The sequence below is a fragment of the Gobius niger genome, assembly GCF_951799975.1.
Source record: "Gobius niger genome assembly, chromosome: 6".
NCBI classification, from domain to species: Eukaryota; Metazoa; Chordata; class Actinopteri; order Gobiiformes; family Gobiidae; genus Gobius; species Gobius niger.
The window spans coordinates 25150530-25167723 of NC_136857.1; the positions used below are offsets into that span (position 1 = coordinate 25150530).

Here is a 17194-nt window from a genome sequence, read left to right on the forward strand (position 1 = left end):
CCTCATAAATGTACAAACAAACATTAATGAGGCTCACCTCTCCTAAGATGTGACTGTAAACTTTGCCGGGAGTGGGTACGTCTCCAGCTCGTTTCCATGGAGATGTGACGAAAGGCATTGGAATTTGAGATTTAAACAGGTTAGGTTCTCATCCAAATCCATTTTCTGTGTTGAGCTGGTCATTGGGAGCATGTTTTGTTTTGCCGCCAACAGCATAGTCCAAAATGTTACGCAGCGTACCTTTAAATTAGGAGACTGTTGCCGGTTTTATGGATATTTTCGTGGTATAGTTTGGAGCTCCCAGATTTCATTTTTCACCAAGCCCCCACATGAATCAATCTCCGAGCAGCTAATAACCTGTATTCATTAGCTTTTTTTTTATTGACTGGAATATTTCTGTTGCCGCTTATTAATAATGTGCTGCGTGCTTAATCAATAAACCTAATAAACCAGTAACTCCAGGCTTGTAAGCACTAATAGCCTTTTCCTCACTGATCCGTGCAGTGTGATTTTAGCCGAACACGAGCAGCCACCCCCTGCTCTAGTTTCTACAAAGTGTGTCTCCATTATAAAGTCCATTAAACCGGCCTCTGAGCCTTGGTCTAATGACCCCTCTTTTACATTTCATTATTCAGCTGCCACCCGTTTTTTGCAGGACCACTCCCATCCATTGTGAGAGGACAAATTAGAGCAGGTAAAACGCTGTGGAGCCGGTGGACCGGGGTAAAAACTACTCTCAGTTTTATGAATGTCTTTCTGTGAGCTGTAGTGTCGTTGGAGTAGTATTTCACATCATTCACACAGTTTTGCGCGATCCTCTTTACTTCGGTTGTTTCTTCTTCTGCTGCTTCGGCGCTCTAGTCTGTATTTCCTTGGATTTTGCCAGGTCATAGGTAGAATCCGAAAGTGTCCAAGCATGTTCAAAGCCTATAAAATCCTCACCGGAGCCATTCTGCGTTTATCACGGTGCCGTTGATTTCACTGCGCGCTGTTGTTGTTTTTTTCAATTGTTTTTTGCTTGTTTCCACTGCTGCCCACTCATGTCGCTTTGAATTGGGTTTGAAAAGTTGGGTCACAGGAGGTAGAAGTCTAAAAACCACACCATTTTTGTACCTATATTATCTATATCCATACTGTACATATGGGCCAATAGCACAGACTTGATGTTTTCCCTCTTCCAAAGCCACTTCATCTGTCGGAACATGATTTTTTCCCCCATCTTTTCTTCATAACATTGCCACTTCACTGGTGTAAAACAATGATTCATCAACAAACACAGATTTCAAACCTTGTCCCAAACTAACTGGAAGATACCACCCGAATAGGTTGGGGGGGGGGAATGAAACAGCTCGCTTCTAAGAGGGCACACCGAGGCCAAAGCCGTATCCAAAGTAACAGCGCCACATTTCTTCCAGGGCGGCAGTTTCTTGTCATAGTTTGTTGTAACGCGAGGCCATTTCGACTGACCTCATGTAATGCATCCATCACAGGTGAAGGGGCACAGATTGGATTAGAGAAAGAGGGGGAGTGCGTGTGTGTGTGTGTGTGTGTGTGTGTATGTGTGTGTGTGTGTGTGCGGGTGCAGGATAAGAGTTTGTAGGAGTGAGATGTCACACGTGAAATAGTCCAGGGATATAGTGGTGACACTGCAAAGCTAAATGCCATAGATAATATACCAATGGGGGATCTACGGTGGTCCTGCAAGGGCATAATGCGAATAATGGTCTGTTTTGTTTTGTGGCTTGTTATGAACAGAGCATTTGGCCACCTCAGCATGAATATTTTTTTACATTCTACACTGTGAATATGCTAAAAACAATGCACAAGCCTTCACTTTTGGTCATGGGCATGCTAGCAAATCGGTGGCGGCATGATGAACGCAGTTTGAGTGCCAAACAATGAAATTCGGTTTCTCAGCGGTATATGCTCCGTAATCTAAAGGTTGTTTAACTCCAGCGACATGTTGTGTCTATTTGTCCTGACATGTATGAATGAGTAGTACGTGTAGCCTTGCCCTTGCCTCACAACATAAAGTAAGTGCTTTATTTGCCGCGCCACCACTGTGGGGCCAACCTGACCAGCATGTTTTTGGAGGAAGGAGAAAGTGTAGCCCCCGGAGGAAACCTGGCTGGCAGCCTTCAGTGCTACCCTGAAACGGTGCATCTGAAACTGGGTTTGTCCCTGTTTCAGAGCGTGGTGTCCTGCACTGGTCAGCTTCCCCACCTCCTTTTCCTCCTGCGAAGCTCCCTCCGCCCCACAAAACTCTTTCACCATGTTTTCCTCTTCTCCCATCCTTGCTTGCTGTAGCTCCTCAATGTTCGGAAGAAGATATTTTCAGGTCTCAAATGTCTTTAGCTCATAAGCTAGCTCTTTGTTTACTTTTAAAAAGCTGCTTTCTTCAGGACCAATATCTCTGCAGTGAGATAATCCACCAAACCCCACAAAAACACAGCAAAGACAGGGGCAGAGAAACTACAAATACAGTTTGCAAATACAGGAAGCTGTACCAAGAGAGAGGGAGTTGCTGCTTGTTTGCTATAGGTTTGCTATTGGTGCGATTCTTGCACCATGCGAAGCGGCTTTTTGTGGAGTTGTTCTCATAGATACAGACGGCATCTCGGCATAGAAGGGGCGTGGCTTTGCCGAGGGGGAAAATAGAATCTTTAGAGAAACACAATTTTTCTGTTTTTAGCCATTTTCTGGTAGAACATGAACCTATTTATCACATAGTCGAGTCTAAATCGGGTCCATATGGATATTTTTCTCACAGCAAATTTCAGTAGAAGTGAAAAAACAGCAGTTGTAGCTAGTGCTAGCTAACCGTTAGCACTAGCCTGATGCTAGAATGTAGCATCTTGTTAGCATTCTCCATTATTTCTGTATTTATGGGCTGTTGAACCACTTTGTTCCTCCCCATGCCTTTGTATCTTTATTTAGTAGAAAACTATATTCATAATTTAGCGTTTGTTTTCTCCAAATTGTTTTCCCCCTTTACTGTTTTCAAACATGACCATATATGGGCAATTCCAGAGATGCCGTCTGTATCTATCCATCTACCCAAACAATCAGACTTGGCGAATAACACAGCTAGTTACTTCTGATCGTGATTAGCGACATTAATATTTGAGAGACAACAGTAAATGAACTGCTGAATTTCTTAAAGGGGACATATGTAAAAACAACTTATTTTTTGAGCTTTTAACCATGTTATAACGTTACCCCATCAAAAACATGCATGGAGTCGTTTGATGTCATTCATTTAATCCCATAAACCATCACCAAATTCCGTCCCAGGGATTTGATAGCATGCCATTACTTAAGAATAATGCCTTGTACCTTGTTTATATGATGGATAATTCACCCTGTTGCCAGCTGAGGGCACTCCAAACAACATACCACATCCCCAAAAGTGCATTCTCTATCTAACACACACATTCACTTGAATAATTATACCTGAAATAACAAAGTGTCCAAAGGCAGGTTTGCAAGCCACATTAGGCATAATTTGTCAAAGTTTGTGCAACCAATGATCAAATATTGTTTCTACCCTCTTAAAGTTATAAAAAGTCTTCTGTCTCTTCTTGCCGTTGAAAGTAGAGATTTATTGCTTTTTCCCCCCGCTTGATGTTTTTGTTCAAAATGATTGAAGCAATTTCTTTGCCGCCTAACACTGGTGGTGTGAAGAATGGCTGCCTTCCGCTCACCGGCTGTTTTTATTTTGTTGTTTTCGAGAAACGCTCTTTAGAGTCACACAATATTAACTGCCTTTCAACACATTGTCTCAGCCGGTTTTGTGACATAGAAAAAAGGAAGCTTCACCGACTCATATTGCCCACTCTTCTTTCTTTGTTTGACAGCAGTGCAGGGGTGAGGTGGCTCAGGTGAAAGGATTAAAACAAATAGATAATAAATATACTTCAATTAAAGCCATACAATGCTAACCCAAAATATGCACAATCAGCATAATTGTCCAGTTTGCATTGTGGTTTCCCAGTGCAACTCTAATGCAACCGTGCTGTCCAAATAAAAGAGGATAGAAGTCAAATATTGCTCTTTCCTGATTTCACGCCTCACCCTGTGATCCCCTCTCTTCCCGCTCTGTCCCGTGCAGTTCTCCTGCGTGAGGAGGTGGCCCAGCTGCAGGAGGAGGTGCAGCTCTTGCGTCAGATGAAGGACATGCTGAGCAAAGACCTGGAGGAGACTCAGGGCGGCTGCTCCGCTGACGTCCTCTCAGCCACAGAGCTGCGGGTGCAACTGGCCCACAAGGAGGAGGAGCTGGACCGGGCCAAAGAGGCGCTGCAAGGTAACGTGACCAAACACCTGCAATAAGTGTCACTTTTCTATGACTGTAACCTTCACTATGACTGCTAGCATCTCAAACCTATTTCCTTGCAGTATGGACTTGATTTTTGTCATTTTAATTTAGCCTATATTTTGATTTAAATGTAGTTTAGTTTATTTATTTGAAGGACAATGCACAGTTACATTAAAAAGATGGCTGCACCAGATTTTGCACCATGCTAATTCCCATCTGTCCTTAGATTTCTTTATACTTGGGGATTACCTTCAAGATGGCGGACAACACAACGAATAGAAAATAGCTCTCCGAAGTTGGTGTACTAGAACACCACAAAACTCAAAAACTCGATACAAAAAAGCAGGCAAATATAGGATGAGTGGAAATGTATCGCAAAAAGGCCTTAGAAGTCAAAAAGAAACAACCCGAGTCTGTGAAAACCAAAGAAGTGACCGCGAAGAGACAGAGGAGGCTCTGGGCAGTGTTGGAGTTACAAAGAAACGCATTACACTAACGAAACTACTTTTTCAGGGAAAAGTAGAGTAACACGATAGCTACTGACAATTTAGTTACGTAGTTCCTTTCATTTTTCGATCCACCGCAACGTTACTTTTTATTTACCATGGACAGATGTGACCGTGACGGTCAGAGAACTATGGTGTTGTTTTGCTTGTGAATCAACATGTTGTTACGGGGACAGGCTCTCTGACAGCGCTCACTCACTCTCCATCTGCCTTGTCACATATAACACCAAAACGGAGCAATAATGGTGAAGTGGAAGAGCAGGAGAGACCTCCGTCATCCTCAAGGCGCGAGTGCTTCTCCCCTTCGCGCCCCCGCTCAGCTCTCTGTCTCCCGGTGCCCCTGCATGTCTGCCATCTCCTGGGCGCTGCTCTCATGTTTTCTCTGCTCGGACTCGGGGCTGCATCGGCCACACTCTCATTTAAACTCTCTTCTTATCGTCTCTAGCAGAGAATCAGGACAGTAGTTTGGCGAATAGACAAGAGTAAAGTCGTTGTCCGTGGCCTTTTTGTCTCAAAGAGGAGTTGAATCCACACGGTTCCAATGAGCACAGTTACGTTCAGTAACTCTAGTTCTCTAAATGTGCACAGTCTAAAACAAATTACTAACAGGCTTATTCTCAGTGGTAAATGCAGGTTTCAGTTAGTTTTAAATCAGCGGTTCCCAAACTATGGGTCAGGGACCAGAGGTGACAGAATGTGACCATTTGCCATTTACCATTATAAAACGTGGGGGAAATAGACTATAGTAGTCCTAAACCCCAGTCTGACAGTGGCTTAGTGGTTAGTGGTTCTCACACAGAGGTGCAGGGGCTGAATTGAGGTCATTTTGTCCTTCACTGCTGCACAGTGGAACTGTGTTTGACCATAAACGGATTTGCTCTTCGTCAAATAGCCATGGGATGCGTAGGCACTGTAGGGCCCCGTATGGATTTTTGCTTGGGGCCTCAGAAGGGCCTTCACAAAGCTCTCCAGAAAAGGGACTGTAACCTGTGACATTTTATCTAGCAAAAGTAACGTAAAAGTTCAGAGTAATGAATAAGTTACTTTCTTTAGAGAGTATAGAGTAAGTAAGTAAACTAAAAGGTTACGTTTTCAATGGTTATGGGCGAGGCGAATTCAGACCGTGCTAAGCTAATACTAGAGGGGCTAGCAGTGAGATTCGAGACTAGATTTCTTTATACTTGCATTCAAGTCATAGGAGGGTAGAGTATTTACTGAAGAAAAAGTGACATCGCTTCAAGATAGTTTTAATCAAGTAAAAGTAATAGCAGTCATCCAGTCAGGCTCTATGCACGGCCACTGAATGAAATGAAGCATTCAGGAAACGGTCTTTACCCTTCACTGAAACCCGCTTCATTACATGCACAGAGCCTATAGTTACTAAGTCTTTGATATAAAATACTAGTGTTTTTAATTGAATTCATTACTTGGGAAAGTGCTAGCTTTGAACCTCAATGTTCTTGCCTTTTAAAAGAGATGATACCTTTCCTTTTAAGTGAGTCGTCATAGATTTCAGAAAGCGGCATCTCCTCACAGCCCAATTAGAGATGCTGCGCGTTTAATCCTGTTTAGCATCTTTTTTTTTTTTTCGTTTACAGACAGTTTTCCCCAAAAGTTAAGACGTTAAAGGCCCAACATTCCTCCCAGAGACAACTCACATTTTCAGTTGGTTAAGAAAGTGAATCCTCTTTTGGGTCCCTTCACGTTCTAGTTGTGAGATACTGTGATATAATGATAATATTGTCAAATCAAGACAAAACAAAAAGTATTGTCAAGTCCAAAGTCAAAGCACAAGTAATGATTTACGCACTCACCCAACAATGCTATGTACAAAGACCTCCTTTAAATTCCCCATAATACCAAAGATGAGTTTCTAACATCTCATTTCCTGGCTGTGTTTCAGACTTCAGCCTTTCCAAAGTCCGTCCCGATCACTCTTTATTAGGAGCTGATTTCTTCTGGGGCCATGGGCTGTGCTAGTTTGCATTACAGCTCTCACTCTCTCACCCACGACAGCGCTTTGGTCTTTACGGCGCTCTGCTCCAGGCAAATATTAATCCACAGACATGATAAGTCAACCTTTCATGTGGCTCTATTGTACTTTTCCCTTTTTGTTTTGCTTTGATTTGTTCAAAAGGCTGAGGCGGCGCGTGTGTCAAGGAGTGAAATCCCCAAACAGCGTGTCGAAAGTTGAGAGAAATACGAAGTCTTTCAAACTATTTTCGGCAGGCGCCATATGCTGCAAGTTTATTTCAATTGTTTATTTTACAGGGCTTACAGAGGGCAACCAGTTCACCTCAGGGCAGGTGTATCATGTGGGCATGTTCATGCTGGTTACTGCAGAAGTTGCCAACTCCATTAGTCATCATCCGCAAAGAGTGATGCAAATCCTCTGTAGAGAACATTTTTAAACCTCAATATCTTACACCCACTACATACTACTGAACTCCTCCTTTTGGCATCTACAGAGGATATTTAGAGCTTTTCAATGATACCAAATGTGAAGGGGTGGGGCTTTGGTAACATTCATCAAGGAAAATGATGTCCATCAACGCAAACACATGTTATGGGCAGTAAAAAAAGAAAGTATATGCCTACAACTTTTTATGGAGACAAATTTTGGATTGAAATATTTGTGCATATTTTATATAAGTGTTCAAAAAACACATTAATACACAGTATGACTTCTTTTAACTCTCTTTACCATAGTATTTAAGTGTTTAAAATAGGGATGGGACTTTAACGCATTCATTTCGATTAATTAATTTAATTCAAATTCAGTCAAAGATTTTAGCGCGCATTTTTTAACGCAATTAAACGTATTTCCTCCGATTTCCCCCCCATGCCGGAACTCCTGAGCCGGAACCTTTCTATTTGCATGTTTCTGGTACGCCCGTATATCTGACGCACGTCCGCCCACAACAGCAATGGACGGAGATGCTTCACTCAGCCCGTTGGGGACTCAGTTTTGTTTTTAAAACATCCTGACGGGACGATAGACATCTGTTCTGCTGTGTGGTTGTGCAAAAAAGAGTTCTCCTTCCACCGTAGTTACTCAAGTCTAAAACACAGAGACGTCCTCGATGCTAATGTTAGCGTTCAGCCTCAAACAGACGCTCCAGCCAGCCTACTCTGAGCCTTCAGTTTAAGAAATGGCACTTTGATTTCTGTTTACAGCAATTGTTAAACACTTAAAGGCGCTTAGGGTTAGGGTTTGGCGCTACATAGCTATAAATGCACTTTGCCTCTGTTACTTGAATAACTATACAGATTAACAATAATAAACACATTTGTTGTTGAACTCCTGTTTCTATCTAATTATTGAAGAATTTAGGTGCAAAACATTTTTGTTTTTCGATTAACATGTGATTAATTAATTAATTACAGACCTGTAATTAACTCGATTAAAACATTTTAATAGAGTCCCACCACTAGTTTAAAAATGTTGTGTTGGACATGTGTAGTTATTTCTTCCATTTCGATGGAGGAAATAACTACAGAGATGGATGAAGGTGACTCCACTGTGACTCCCCCACATCAGTGATCTGTTACGAGCCTTGAGGTCAGCTGACCAGCTCCTGTTGGATGTTCCTAAAACTAGGCTAAAAAGGAGAAGTGAGCCTTCTCTGTGGCAGCGCCTCGACTATGGAACAGACTTTGTTTGTCAGAACCTCTCAGTCTGTGGAACAGTTCAAGTCCAGACTGAAAACACACCTCTGGCCTTCAATATAGCTGCGTGTATCTTGGCCTGTTTTCTTTTACTTGTGTTTTATTTCAATGTGACATGTTGTTACTGTGAAGCACTCTGCTCGACTGCAGTTGTTTTAAATGTGCTATACAAATAAACTGGAATTGAAATCAAAAGTGGAAACCTGCCAGAAGACGCTCTGAGACACTTTGGTGCCGTCTATCTTCTAGAGACGGAGGACGAAACATGCATGAAGGCGTTGCAGATTAACATGCAAGAGCAAAACATCTACACAGAGGCACTCCTCTGTGTTTCCAAGAGGAGGAATTGCTTTTTGAAGTATTTTTCCAACAAAGCAAAACATAAGTGAACCAGTTCTTATATCGACCTTTTGGTATTGTCTTAAGTATTTACACGTATTACCTTTTTTTTTCTTTTCTTTCCCTTAGTCTTTAAATCACCTCACAAAGATTGGGGGATTAAAAAAAAGTGTCGTCTGGAGGGTGCACAATTTGTAGACAAAACAATTGAAAGCTTCTCACATGACAAATAGATTGTGTTTCAATTCAAAACATTATGGAAAATGTAAAAGCTGCATCAAAAGCGAAGAATTCTGATAAATACTTTCCTATGGTTTGTTCAAGTCCTGGTTCTATTCAGGACTTGAAAACCAGCGTTTTAAAAATAGTGCAGTGTTTCTCTACTACTACGACTACTGTCTGTAAAAATATACATGAAGTACAGTATATTTTAATCTATGTGTTCCCGTATGCCCAGGCTTACAGCGTAACCTGGGATAAGAATAGCATTTTGCCTTTAGCTGAGTGGCTGGGCACCGCAGCCAAACAATGACCCGTAAAAACGCGGTGAGCGGCCAGCTCCTGAATTATGCATGTGTTTTATTGTTACTTTCCGCCTCATATCCTCTCCCTCCAGAGGAGCAGCAGCAGGTGTGTCCACAGTCTATCACACAGACAGCAGGGGGCAGCAGTGGGGGCAGCTTTTGTTCTTAAAACTGCACTCATGCGGTTCAGGAGAGAGCTGGGGCATTTTGGCTTGGTCCCCGAGAATACTTTTATACCTGTCCAAAAGCACTAGGCGCCGTGGTGGTGCTGTGGAGGTGCTGTGATGCTGCGCTGCTGCTCGGCGGTGGCCTATCCATGTGTGAAAATGATGGAACCGCCTTTCGAGCCCAGTGAATCCTGATTAGGGATTTATCGCCTAATTGTCGTTTTAGCAATATTTACTTTTTCCTTTCATTGTTTTGCACATAAATATTATAAAACAACATTGTCAGAGATATTGTATATTAAAACAGACGTGCAGGCTGGAGCGGAAAGCCAAAATAGTTTGTATGGTATCAATCAACTTCATAACTCCTGATGTTTCACAGTTGAGATTGTTAGCTGTTTTCTTCCTTAAAGGGGCATTATGCAACTTCTTATGTAAAAAGAAACTAAAGTTGATATCAGTGACCCAGCGGCTGGATGTGTGGTCAGCTTGGTGCCATTACTTTCCATCCCAGTGGCCTCTGGCAGTGGTTCCCAACCTTTTAAGTACACTGTACCCCTGGGGAATACTGGCCTGTTGGATGCTCCAGGGTGGAGGTTTTCTGGATGGAACATTTTTGTTACCGCTTTGGAGAAATGAGATACATGACTTGATATTGCTTGAGTAAAGGTTCTTTATGTTGAATATGAGTTTTCAATCAGAATTTAGAAGAAAAAAATTTACTCGTTGTAATGGAACAAGTACATTTATATTATAAGAGGTTTTATCTTATCTGAGACCAGACCAAATCTACTCAAACTTTAGATTAAAGGGAAGACATACAGTCCAAACTTTTTGTTTTTCAGTTTTCAGGTTTTGGGCCAAATTGCTCTCTGAACATATGAACTTTCACCTGGAAACAAAAAATATACCTAATCATCACCACAATGACATGTTTAAATATTGCTCTGATTCAATGTTTCTCCATAGATTTATTTGGGAAATCGTCATTTCAAGCCACAAAATACATAGATTTGATTTCTCAACTTGGTGCGACAATATCTCCACGTCAGTTGCTCCAACAGACTCCAAACTTCGCAGCCTTGGACTTAAAAATATTTTGAATATTATAATATTTTAATATCTAATCTGATTCGTAGATATTTTTGAGTTTTCAATGTCAAAACACAAGGTGAAATTTACATTTTTTAGAAATTTTTCCACTAAAAAAAAACGCTTATTATAAAACTAAACATGATCCCCTTTGAAAAAAGTCTTTGTAACTAAAATGTCAATAAAATAAAACCATCAATTTGAATCTAATCCATTATTCAGATTTTGTCATCGAAAAGATGGGAAATTTTGGGCATTTTTAAGATAAGATAATCCTTTTTTGATCTCACAATGTTTCCTCAGCTCTCAGGAAACACTCAGGGTGTGTAGAATAGACAGGATGAGTATAAACTTTTAAGAATGAAAACATCAAGTGACAGAAAACTTGCAGTATATATTTTTTTCATATTTATGTTATTAATCTACAGCAAAAGTTTTAAATTGATATCTTTAAATTTCATATTTTTGCCTGTTCACCCGCAGTGTCTCGCCTTAATCTCTTAATTCAAGTAGATTTAAGTAATTTGTTCCTTAAAGGGACCATACACGTATGACCTGAGGTGGCAGTAGTGAGTATTAAATGGCCAACTTGCCTCTAGCCCCTTTAAGACGATTATTCTTTTTCTGCATGGAGGCGATTGAATCAGTAGTGAAAACCAACCAGAAACCCTGAAAACAATCGATCCAGGAGCGTCTTAGGGGCCATTGTGATGGAAAGTAAAGGCGCTGCGCTAAGCTAACTCATACAACCGCTGGGTCAAAAAGTTGGTAAAAAGTTGCATAGTGCACCTTAGTTTTAATGTCGTATAAAAAATATATAAAAAAGATTAAGCTTACCCTTCATGCTGCTTATTTTATGTTTTTCTCCGCTCAGGAGTAACTGCAACATCACGCCACTCGGCCTTTCCACAATTTTTTCACACATACTGGCATATTCTGTATCCACGTGTACTGCGAAAGCCATCCGAGATGATGCCGTAATCCAAATATGGTCATTTCCTTTCTGGGAGACAGCTGCCGTAAAAAAAAAAAGGCAGCGATTCACATGCGCATGAGAAGAAGTTACAACACTTAAAGCAGAACTAGCATGTTACTGTTTTTTACTCATTAATTGTCCGTGAGAGTAAATACTACGCTGACAGAAAAGACAAGGGGAGAGAGGGATATTGTACATCCAATTACACAATGGAGATATTTTTTTCCACTCAAACTTGGCTGTAAATACTGTTTAAGCGGTGCTAGCCCACAGTTAGCTTTGCCTGTTAGCTTCTTCTTCGTGATTCCATTAGTGTGTATTGAAGTTGCAATTGTGGTTTTCTGGCCAGAGACACCAGGGGGAGATGAAAGACCCTCCGATCATCCCATTAACACTTGTAATACCCCCAGAGGGACTACGGAAAGGATTTATTAAAGTCAACAAGTTACTTAGTGCTGCTTTAAATACCCATTTTCTCGAAATTAGGTTTTCATTCCACTCTTGTGACCAATTGTTCTCGTGAAAATCAAGAAGTCGTCGCATGTCTTGCAGCCCTATAGTTGTGACATTCCCAACTTATGCCATGAAGGAACAAGGCGGCCTGACTCCAGCACGAGCCTTTCATTTCTGTTGATGAAAGAAACAGTCCAGATATGTTTAGGAGACTACACCAAGATGTAAAACGCTCATTAAAAGTTGATTTGGCAAAGTAGCGCAATGATCCCCGCCACACAGGGCCACGCTTTATCTTTGTTCAAAGCCATAATTGAGGTGCGTAATCCCTTTTTGCGAGCCTGCGCTGACATTTTACTCCCTTAAGCCCGCCGGCCTCCTTTAGCTGTCCAACTCTCTGCTCCGTGTCGCCTCTGCCCCCTCTTTCTCTCCCTCTGCCAGATCTGAAAAGGAGGATAATTACCGCACATTAAAAATAACTGTTTTTTTGTGTGGGCCAGGAGGTGCTGCCGAATGGTTTTATCCAGCTATTAAACGGATGTGCGGGTTTGCGTCTCTGTGAAAAGAGAAAAAGTACATGTTGCTCCAAAGAGTGCTCAAATCCATTCCGCCAATGGTTTCGAAATAAGAAAGAAGTTTGGCATCAAGTTTTTCTTTCTTTGGTCTGCAATAGGCAGATACCACATGACGCTGAACACCCCTCTGTACTAAATCGAGTTGGTAAAGTCCAACCTAGCGGCTTCACCATAGATATAATATAATAAAGATGAGCGGGTCACATTTGCAATACAGCTTCATAGCTAACACAGGTTTTGATTGACTCACCTCTCTGGTCCATCGGGTGTTTTTATTGTTGGTTATAAAAGTTAATCCACTTTGGTTCTGGCGAAGGTTCACCAAACATCCATCAAGAAACAGTCACAGAAAAACACTATTTTGGCTGATAGTCGCTGAATTCTGGGGAGAAATTCCAACTTCTGGCGAGTGTCCTCTTTAGGAAGGTTAAATAAAGTCTGTCCTCTCGTAGCCAAACGCGCTTTTCTCCATAACATTATCTTTAGGAAAGAAAAAAGAACAGGCGTGTCCAGAGTAGGTTAGAAAGAGCTCCTTCTTCACAACTTTCGGTGCAAACTTGACATCTGTATAGACGCTCAGGGGGTGCTTTTGTTTTCTCTGCAGGGGCAGCGCGGATGCCTTGGGCACTTCCTTTTTTTCCCTTTCTTCCTTCCTTACGACAGAAATAATGATGAAAGATGTTTTACAAATTGAAATCAGGCCGTAAGGCATTACATCACAGACGCCGAGCACTTCCGTTCCGCTGTGACGACACAACGGAGCAAGTCAGGCGTTCACCAGCAGAGGGCGGAGCAGCTGCTCAGAGAGCAGGTTTCAGGAGGATTGCTGAGAACTGCGGGAATTAAGTCAAAAACCACTCTGGGGGTGTTTTTGATAAGGAAATAGCAAAACAACATGGTTAAAAGCTCCAAAAAGTCGTTTTGCCTTTTTTTTTACCTTTAATGGCCGCTCCTTCCACGCAGCCGGTTCCTTAAAAGTGCAAAAAGGCAGGAAGCCCTGCACTCAAGGAGCGGGCGGAGCCTCCACAGAGCTCCAGAGCTTGATTGACAGGCTTTGGAGCCAGTCAATGTACAAAAACTAGCGGGGTTAAAATATTTCACCTACACCAGCGTGTCTCTTTGAGTCGCCCCTGGCCCCCAATGTCAGCTCCTCGCCATAAGGACCAAACAGAAGCGCGTTCCTCACCCATTGGGCTTCACACAATAGCGAAGTGTCCGCAGGAGTGGACAAGAAAGAGGCCAGGTGGAACTACACATGACACAGAGCGACGCCGTCAGCTCACATGCTGCAGGCTCCGCCTCCCTCTCTCCCTCTCCCTCCGTGCAGGGCACCGCTAGCGTACGTCCTCCATTGAGCGTCTGACAGGGATGTCACAGGGACTTTATCTTTTCTTCGGACAGTTTTAAATACCGCAGTGTATGAACGCAGAAAGCATGTTGATGAATGAATGTGCAGTCATTGGTAAAAATAAAATCTGGAAGCGAATATCAGAGGACGAGGAGAGCGGGCGCTTTGGGGAAAAGTCCTGTTCACAAAGACACTTATGCCAGTCCCTATTGTGGTGCAATCTGTTTGTCAAAAGCTATAGAAAACCCAGAGATTATTATTATTTATTACTGAAGGATTACTACAGCCTGTCAACCTTTTGAGTTTTCATCTGTCCAGAAAAGCACTAAATAAAACTGATGCATCATCATTATTATTATTATTATTATTATTATTATTATTATTATTATTATTATTATTATTATTATTATTATTATTATTATTATTATTATTATTTACATCTTGGTCCACATCCTGCATCACTAGAATGAACATCCATTTCCTCTGCACTGCATTGTGCGAGGGATTGTCAGCGTATGTTGTTCTTCAGGGTTCAAAACATAAACCTTGCTGGTAAAAATGAACAGGAAGGAAGTTCTTCTAAGACATGTTAAATATTAGTCCAAAAGATAGACACTATGCAAAAATGTCAGATTTTTGCTCAATGTTTAGAAGCTAAACGTTGTATTGCAACGTGATGGAACTCATACACCCTTTGTTCTGCTTCACAATGGTTGAAGTAATGAATGAATGACGAAGAAAGAGAAGAAAAGCTTTGGGAAAGAAAAGCTGTATGACAATAAAGGGACTTTACAAGTTTTGGGAAATATGGACCAGGTTGCAAACTTTCTTAAAAATAATATTTCTGTTGCTGGTCACATGAATTTTCAATCTACATAACTTACAAAAGACCTCCATCACATCGTCCTTCAGCCTGCTGTTCCTTTGATACTTTTAACCCCAATGGAATGACCGGCAAACAAAGTCACTGTTTGTTTTTTCACAGTGACGCTCAAGTGTGAATCACCAAACGGGCTGCAGTCCACAGTGGCCAGCATGTTTTATTTTTCATTTGGCAGAGGATTCTTAACAGCGACAAAGGAAGGTGTTGGTATCATTTTGCAGTTTAGCCGAATTTAAAAAAGGCCAAAAGAAAGATTCGGAGAGCATGGTTGGTCATACAGTATGAGCCTGGAGCTGGATGATAAAGCACTTCATGCATATTTGGGTGAATACAAACTGCAATGGACAAGGAAAAAGAAATGATCATGCATTTAAGGCACATTTTAGAGCACACCATCAATACCAAACATTTCCAGTCAGGTTTCTGCTTACAATAGGGAACATCACATTTGAGAAAAGTCCATACTGCGGTTCTTCACTCCGAGGGAACAGTGGAGAGTCGCCGACTTCCAGACTCACACTCACTGTTGGCTCTGGTCCCATTCCGAAAATCTTAAAGGTGCATTATGCAACATTTTATGCAGGACAAAAAGAAGTTTATATTTGTGCGTATTTGACCTTGTAGTGACTCAGTGGCTGTATGGATGCGGATGGAAATTAGCCTTGAGCTAAATCCGGCATATTTACAGCACTAGTTGTCTGTTTATTAATATGCACTGTCCCATTCAAATAAATTAATAAATGAAATGAAATGAGTGGTCAGCATGATGCCTTTACTTTCCATCACAGTGGCAACACTCCAGGATCAGTTGTTTTGTAGGTTTTCTGGTGAGAGGGTCAGCAGTGAAAACCTTCCAAATAAATGATCCTGGAGCGTTGTAGAGACCACTGTGATGGAAAGTAAAGGTGTCATGCTGACCACTCATACAGACGCTAAGTCACTATACCCACAAATATCTATACCCATAAATATCTAATATAACTTTTTTTTTCCACATAAAATGTTCAAGTTCCTTTAAAGAGGGGGTATTATTCTTTTCTCAATCACATAGCACCAGTCTATAGCACACCACAATGATGACGAAACCTTCTGTTGGTCTGTAAATGCAGTAAATTAGAATAACTGCCTTGTATAAAATGTCTCTCTCAAAATGGCTGTAGCGAATGTCTTGAAATAGGCCTCTGTCTCTTTAAGAACCTCTGACTCTTTCCGACACGCCCCCTCCACACGCTGTCTGTGGCATCAGTGGGGAGGGGGCTCTGCTGAGGAGCAGTGGTTGGTTACTCGGCTGGTGACGAAAGCTCGGAGGCGTCTCCAGGAGGTGGGGGCGTTCCTAGGAGGAGTCAAGCAAAGCTATTCCTAAAATGGCCGCCATCAGAGTTTTTACAGATTACTCAAAAACACGTGAATGTGCCAAGGCAACACTTCAGGCATGTTTTTACTGAGGGAATGACATAATAACATGATGTAAAGCTTGAAAACATCGATTTGCATAATACCCCCCCTTTAAGGTGCGAAAAAAGAGACAAAACTCACCCCTTGCGATGCTTATTCTATGACGTTTGTGTACAGAAACTGTTAAAATAGCTTTGTTTACCTGACAATTATTTATATCCAAATCTCAAAGTGCATTGACAGGAGAGCTTACAGCTACATGCCAGTGTGATACCTCATTTGAAAGTCAAGACCTTTAGTTTCTAAAAATATGTGTGAGATCCGTGTGAGGGAAGCATAACTGACATCACATTTGCCATTCCTGAAAATCTGCCATTTGAAAATCTCCAATTTTTTTTAAAACTAAAAAACTCGATTTACAATTCGATTCAATTTCCCCCCCGCCCATTTAAAACAAAATAATTGTGAACTGTTCATATATTTTGAATATATATATTTGGTGTATTTAATTAATGTGCATCAGTGGTCATACCACCTTTGCTCTGCCCAATCCCGTCAGACCTTGGAAGCTAAGCAGGGAAGGGCCTGGTCGGTACTTGGATGGGAGACCGTTTGGAAACACCAGGAAGCCTAGCGAATGTAGTGAGTGAGTGAGTGGTTGGTGGTGGTCGGAGGGGCCGATGGCGCAGACTGGTTGCCTCGCTTCCGTCAGTCTACCCCAGGGCAGCTGTGGCTACAATAGTAGCTTACCACAACCGGGTATGGAGTGAACGAATAGTGCAATGTAAAGCGTCTTTGAGTGTCCAGAAAAGCGCTATATAAAACCGATGCATTATTATTATTATTATCAACATATGCAAAATGGCAAAGGCAAACTCTTTCTCTAACTGAAACACGAACACTTTTTTTTAATATATGAATCAATTTCTCATACCAACTAAATTTTAAATCA

General features: G+C 41.6%; 1 protein-coding gene across 4 annotated transcripts in view; it reads left to right on the forward strand.

Moving 5' to 3' along the window:
* The window catches only part of kazna (kazrin, periplakin interacting protein a), a 310954-nt gene that overhangs the window by 258104 nt on the left and 35656 nt on the right, over nucleotides 1–17194 (forward strand). For all 4 annotated transcript variants that reach the window (XM_079558002.1, XM_079558003.1, XM_079558004.1 and 1 more), the window contains exon 5: nucleotides 4112–4303. In XM_079558002.1, the coding sequence (XP_079414128.1) occupies nucleotides 4112–4303 (192 nt within the window). The remainder of the gene's footprint in view (nucleotides 1–4111; nucleotides 4304–17194) is intronic.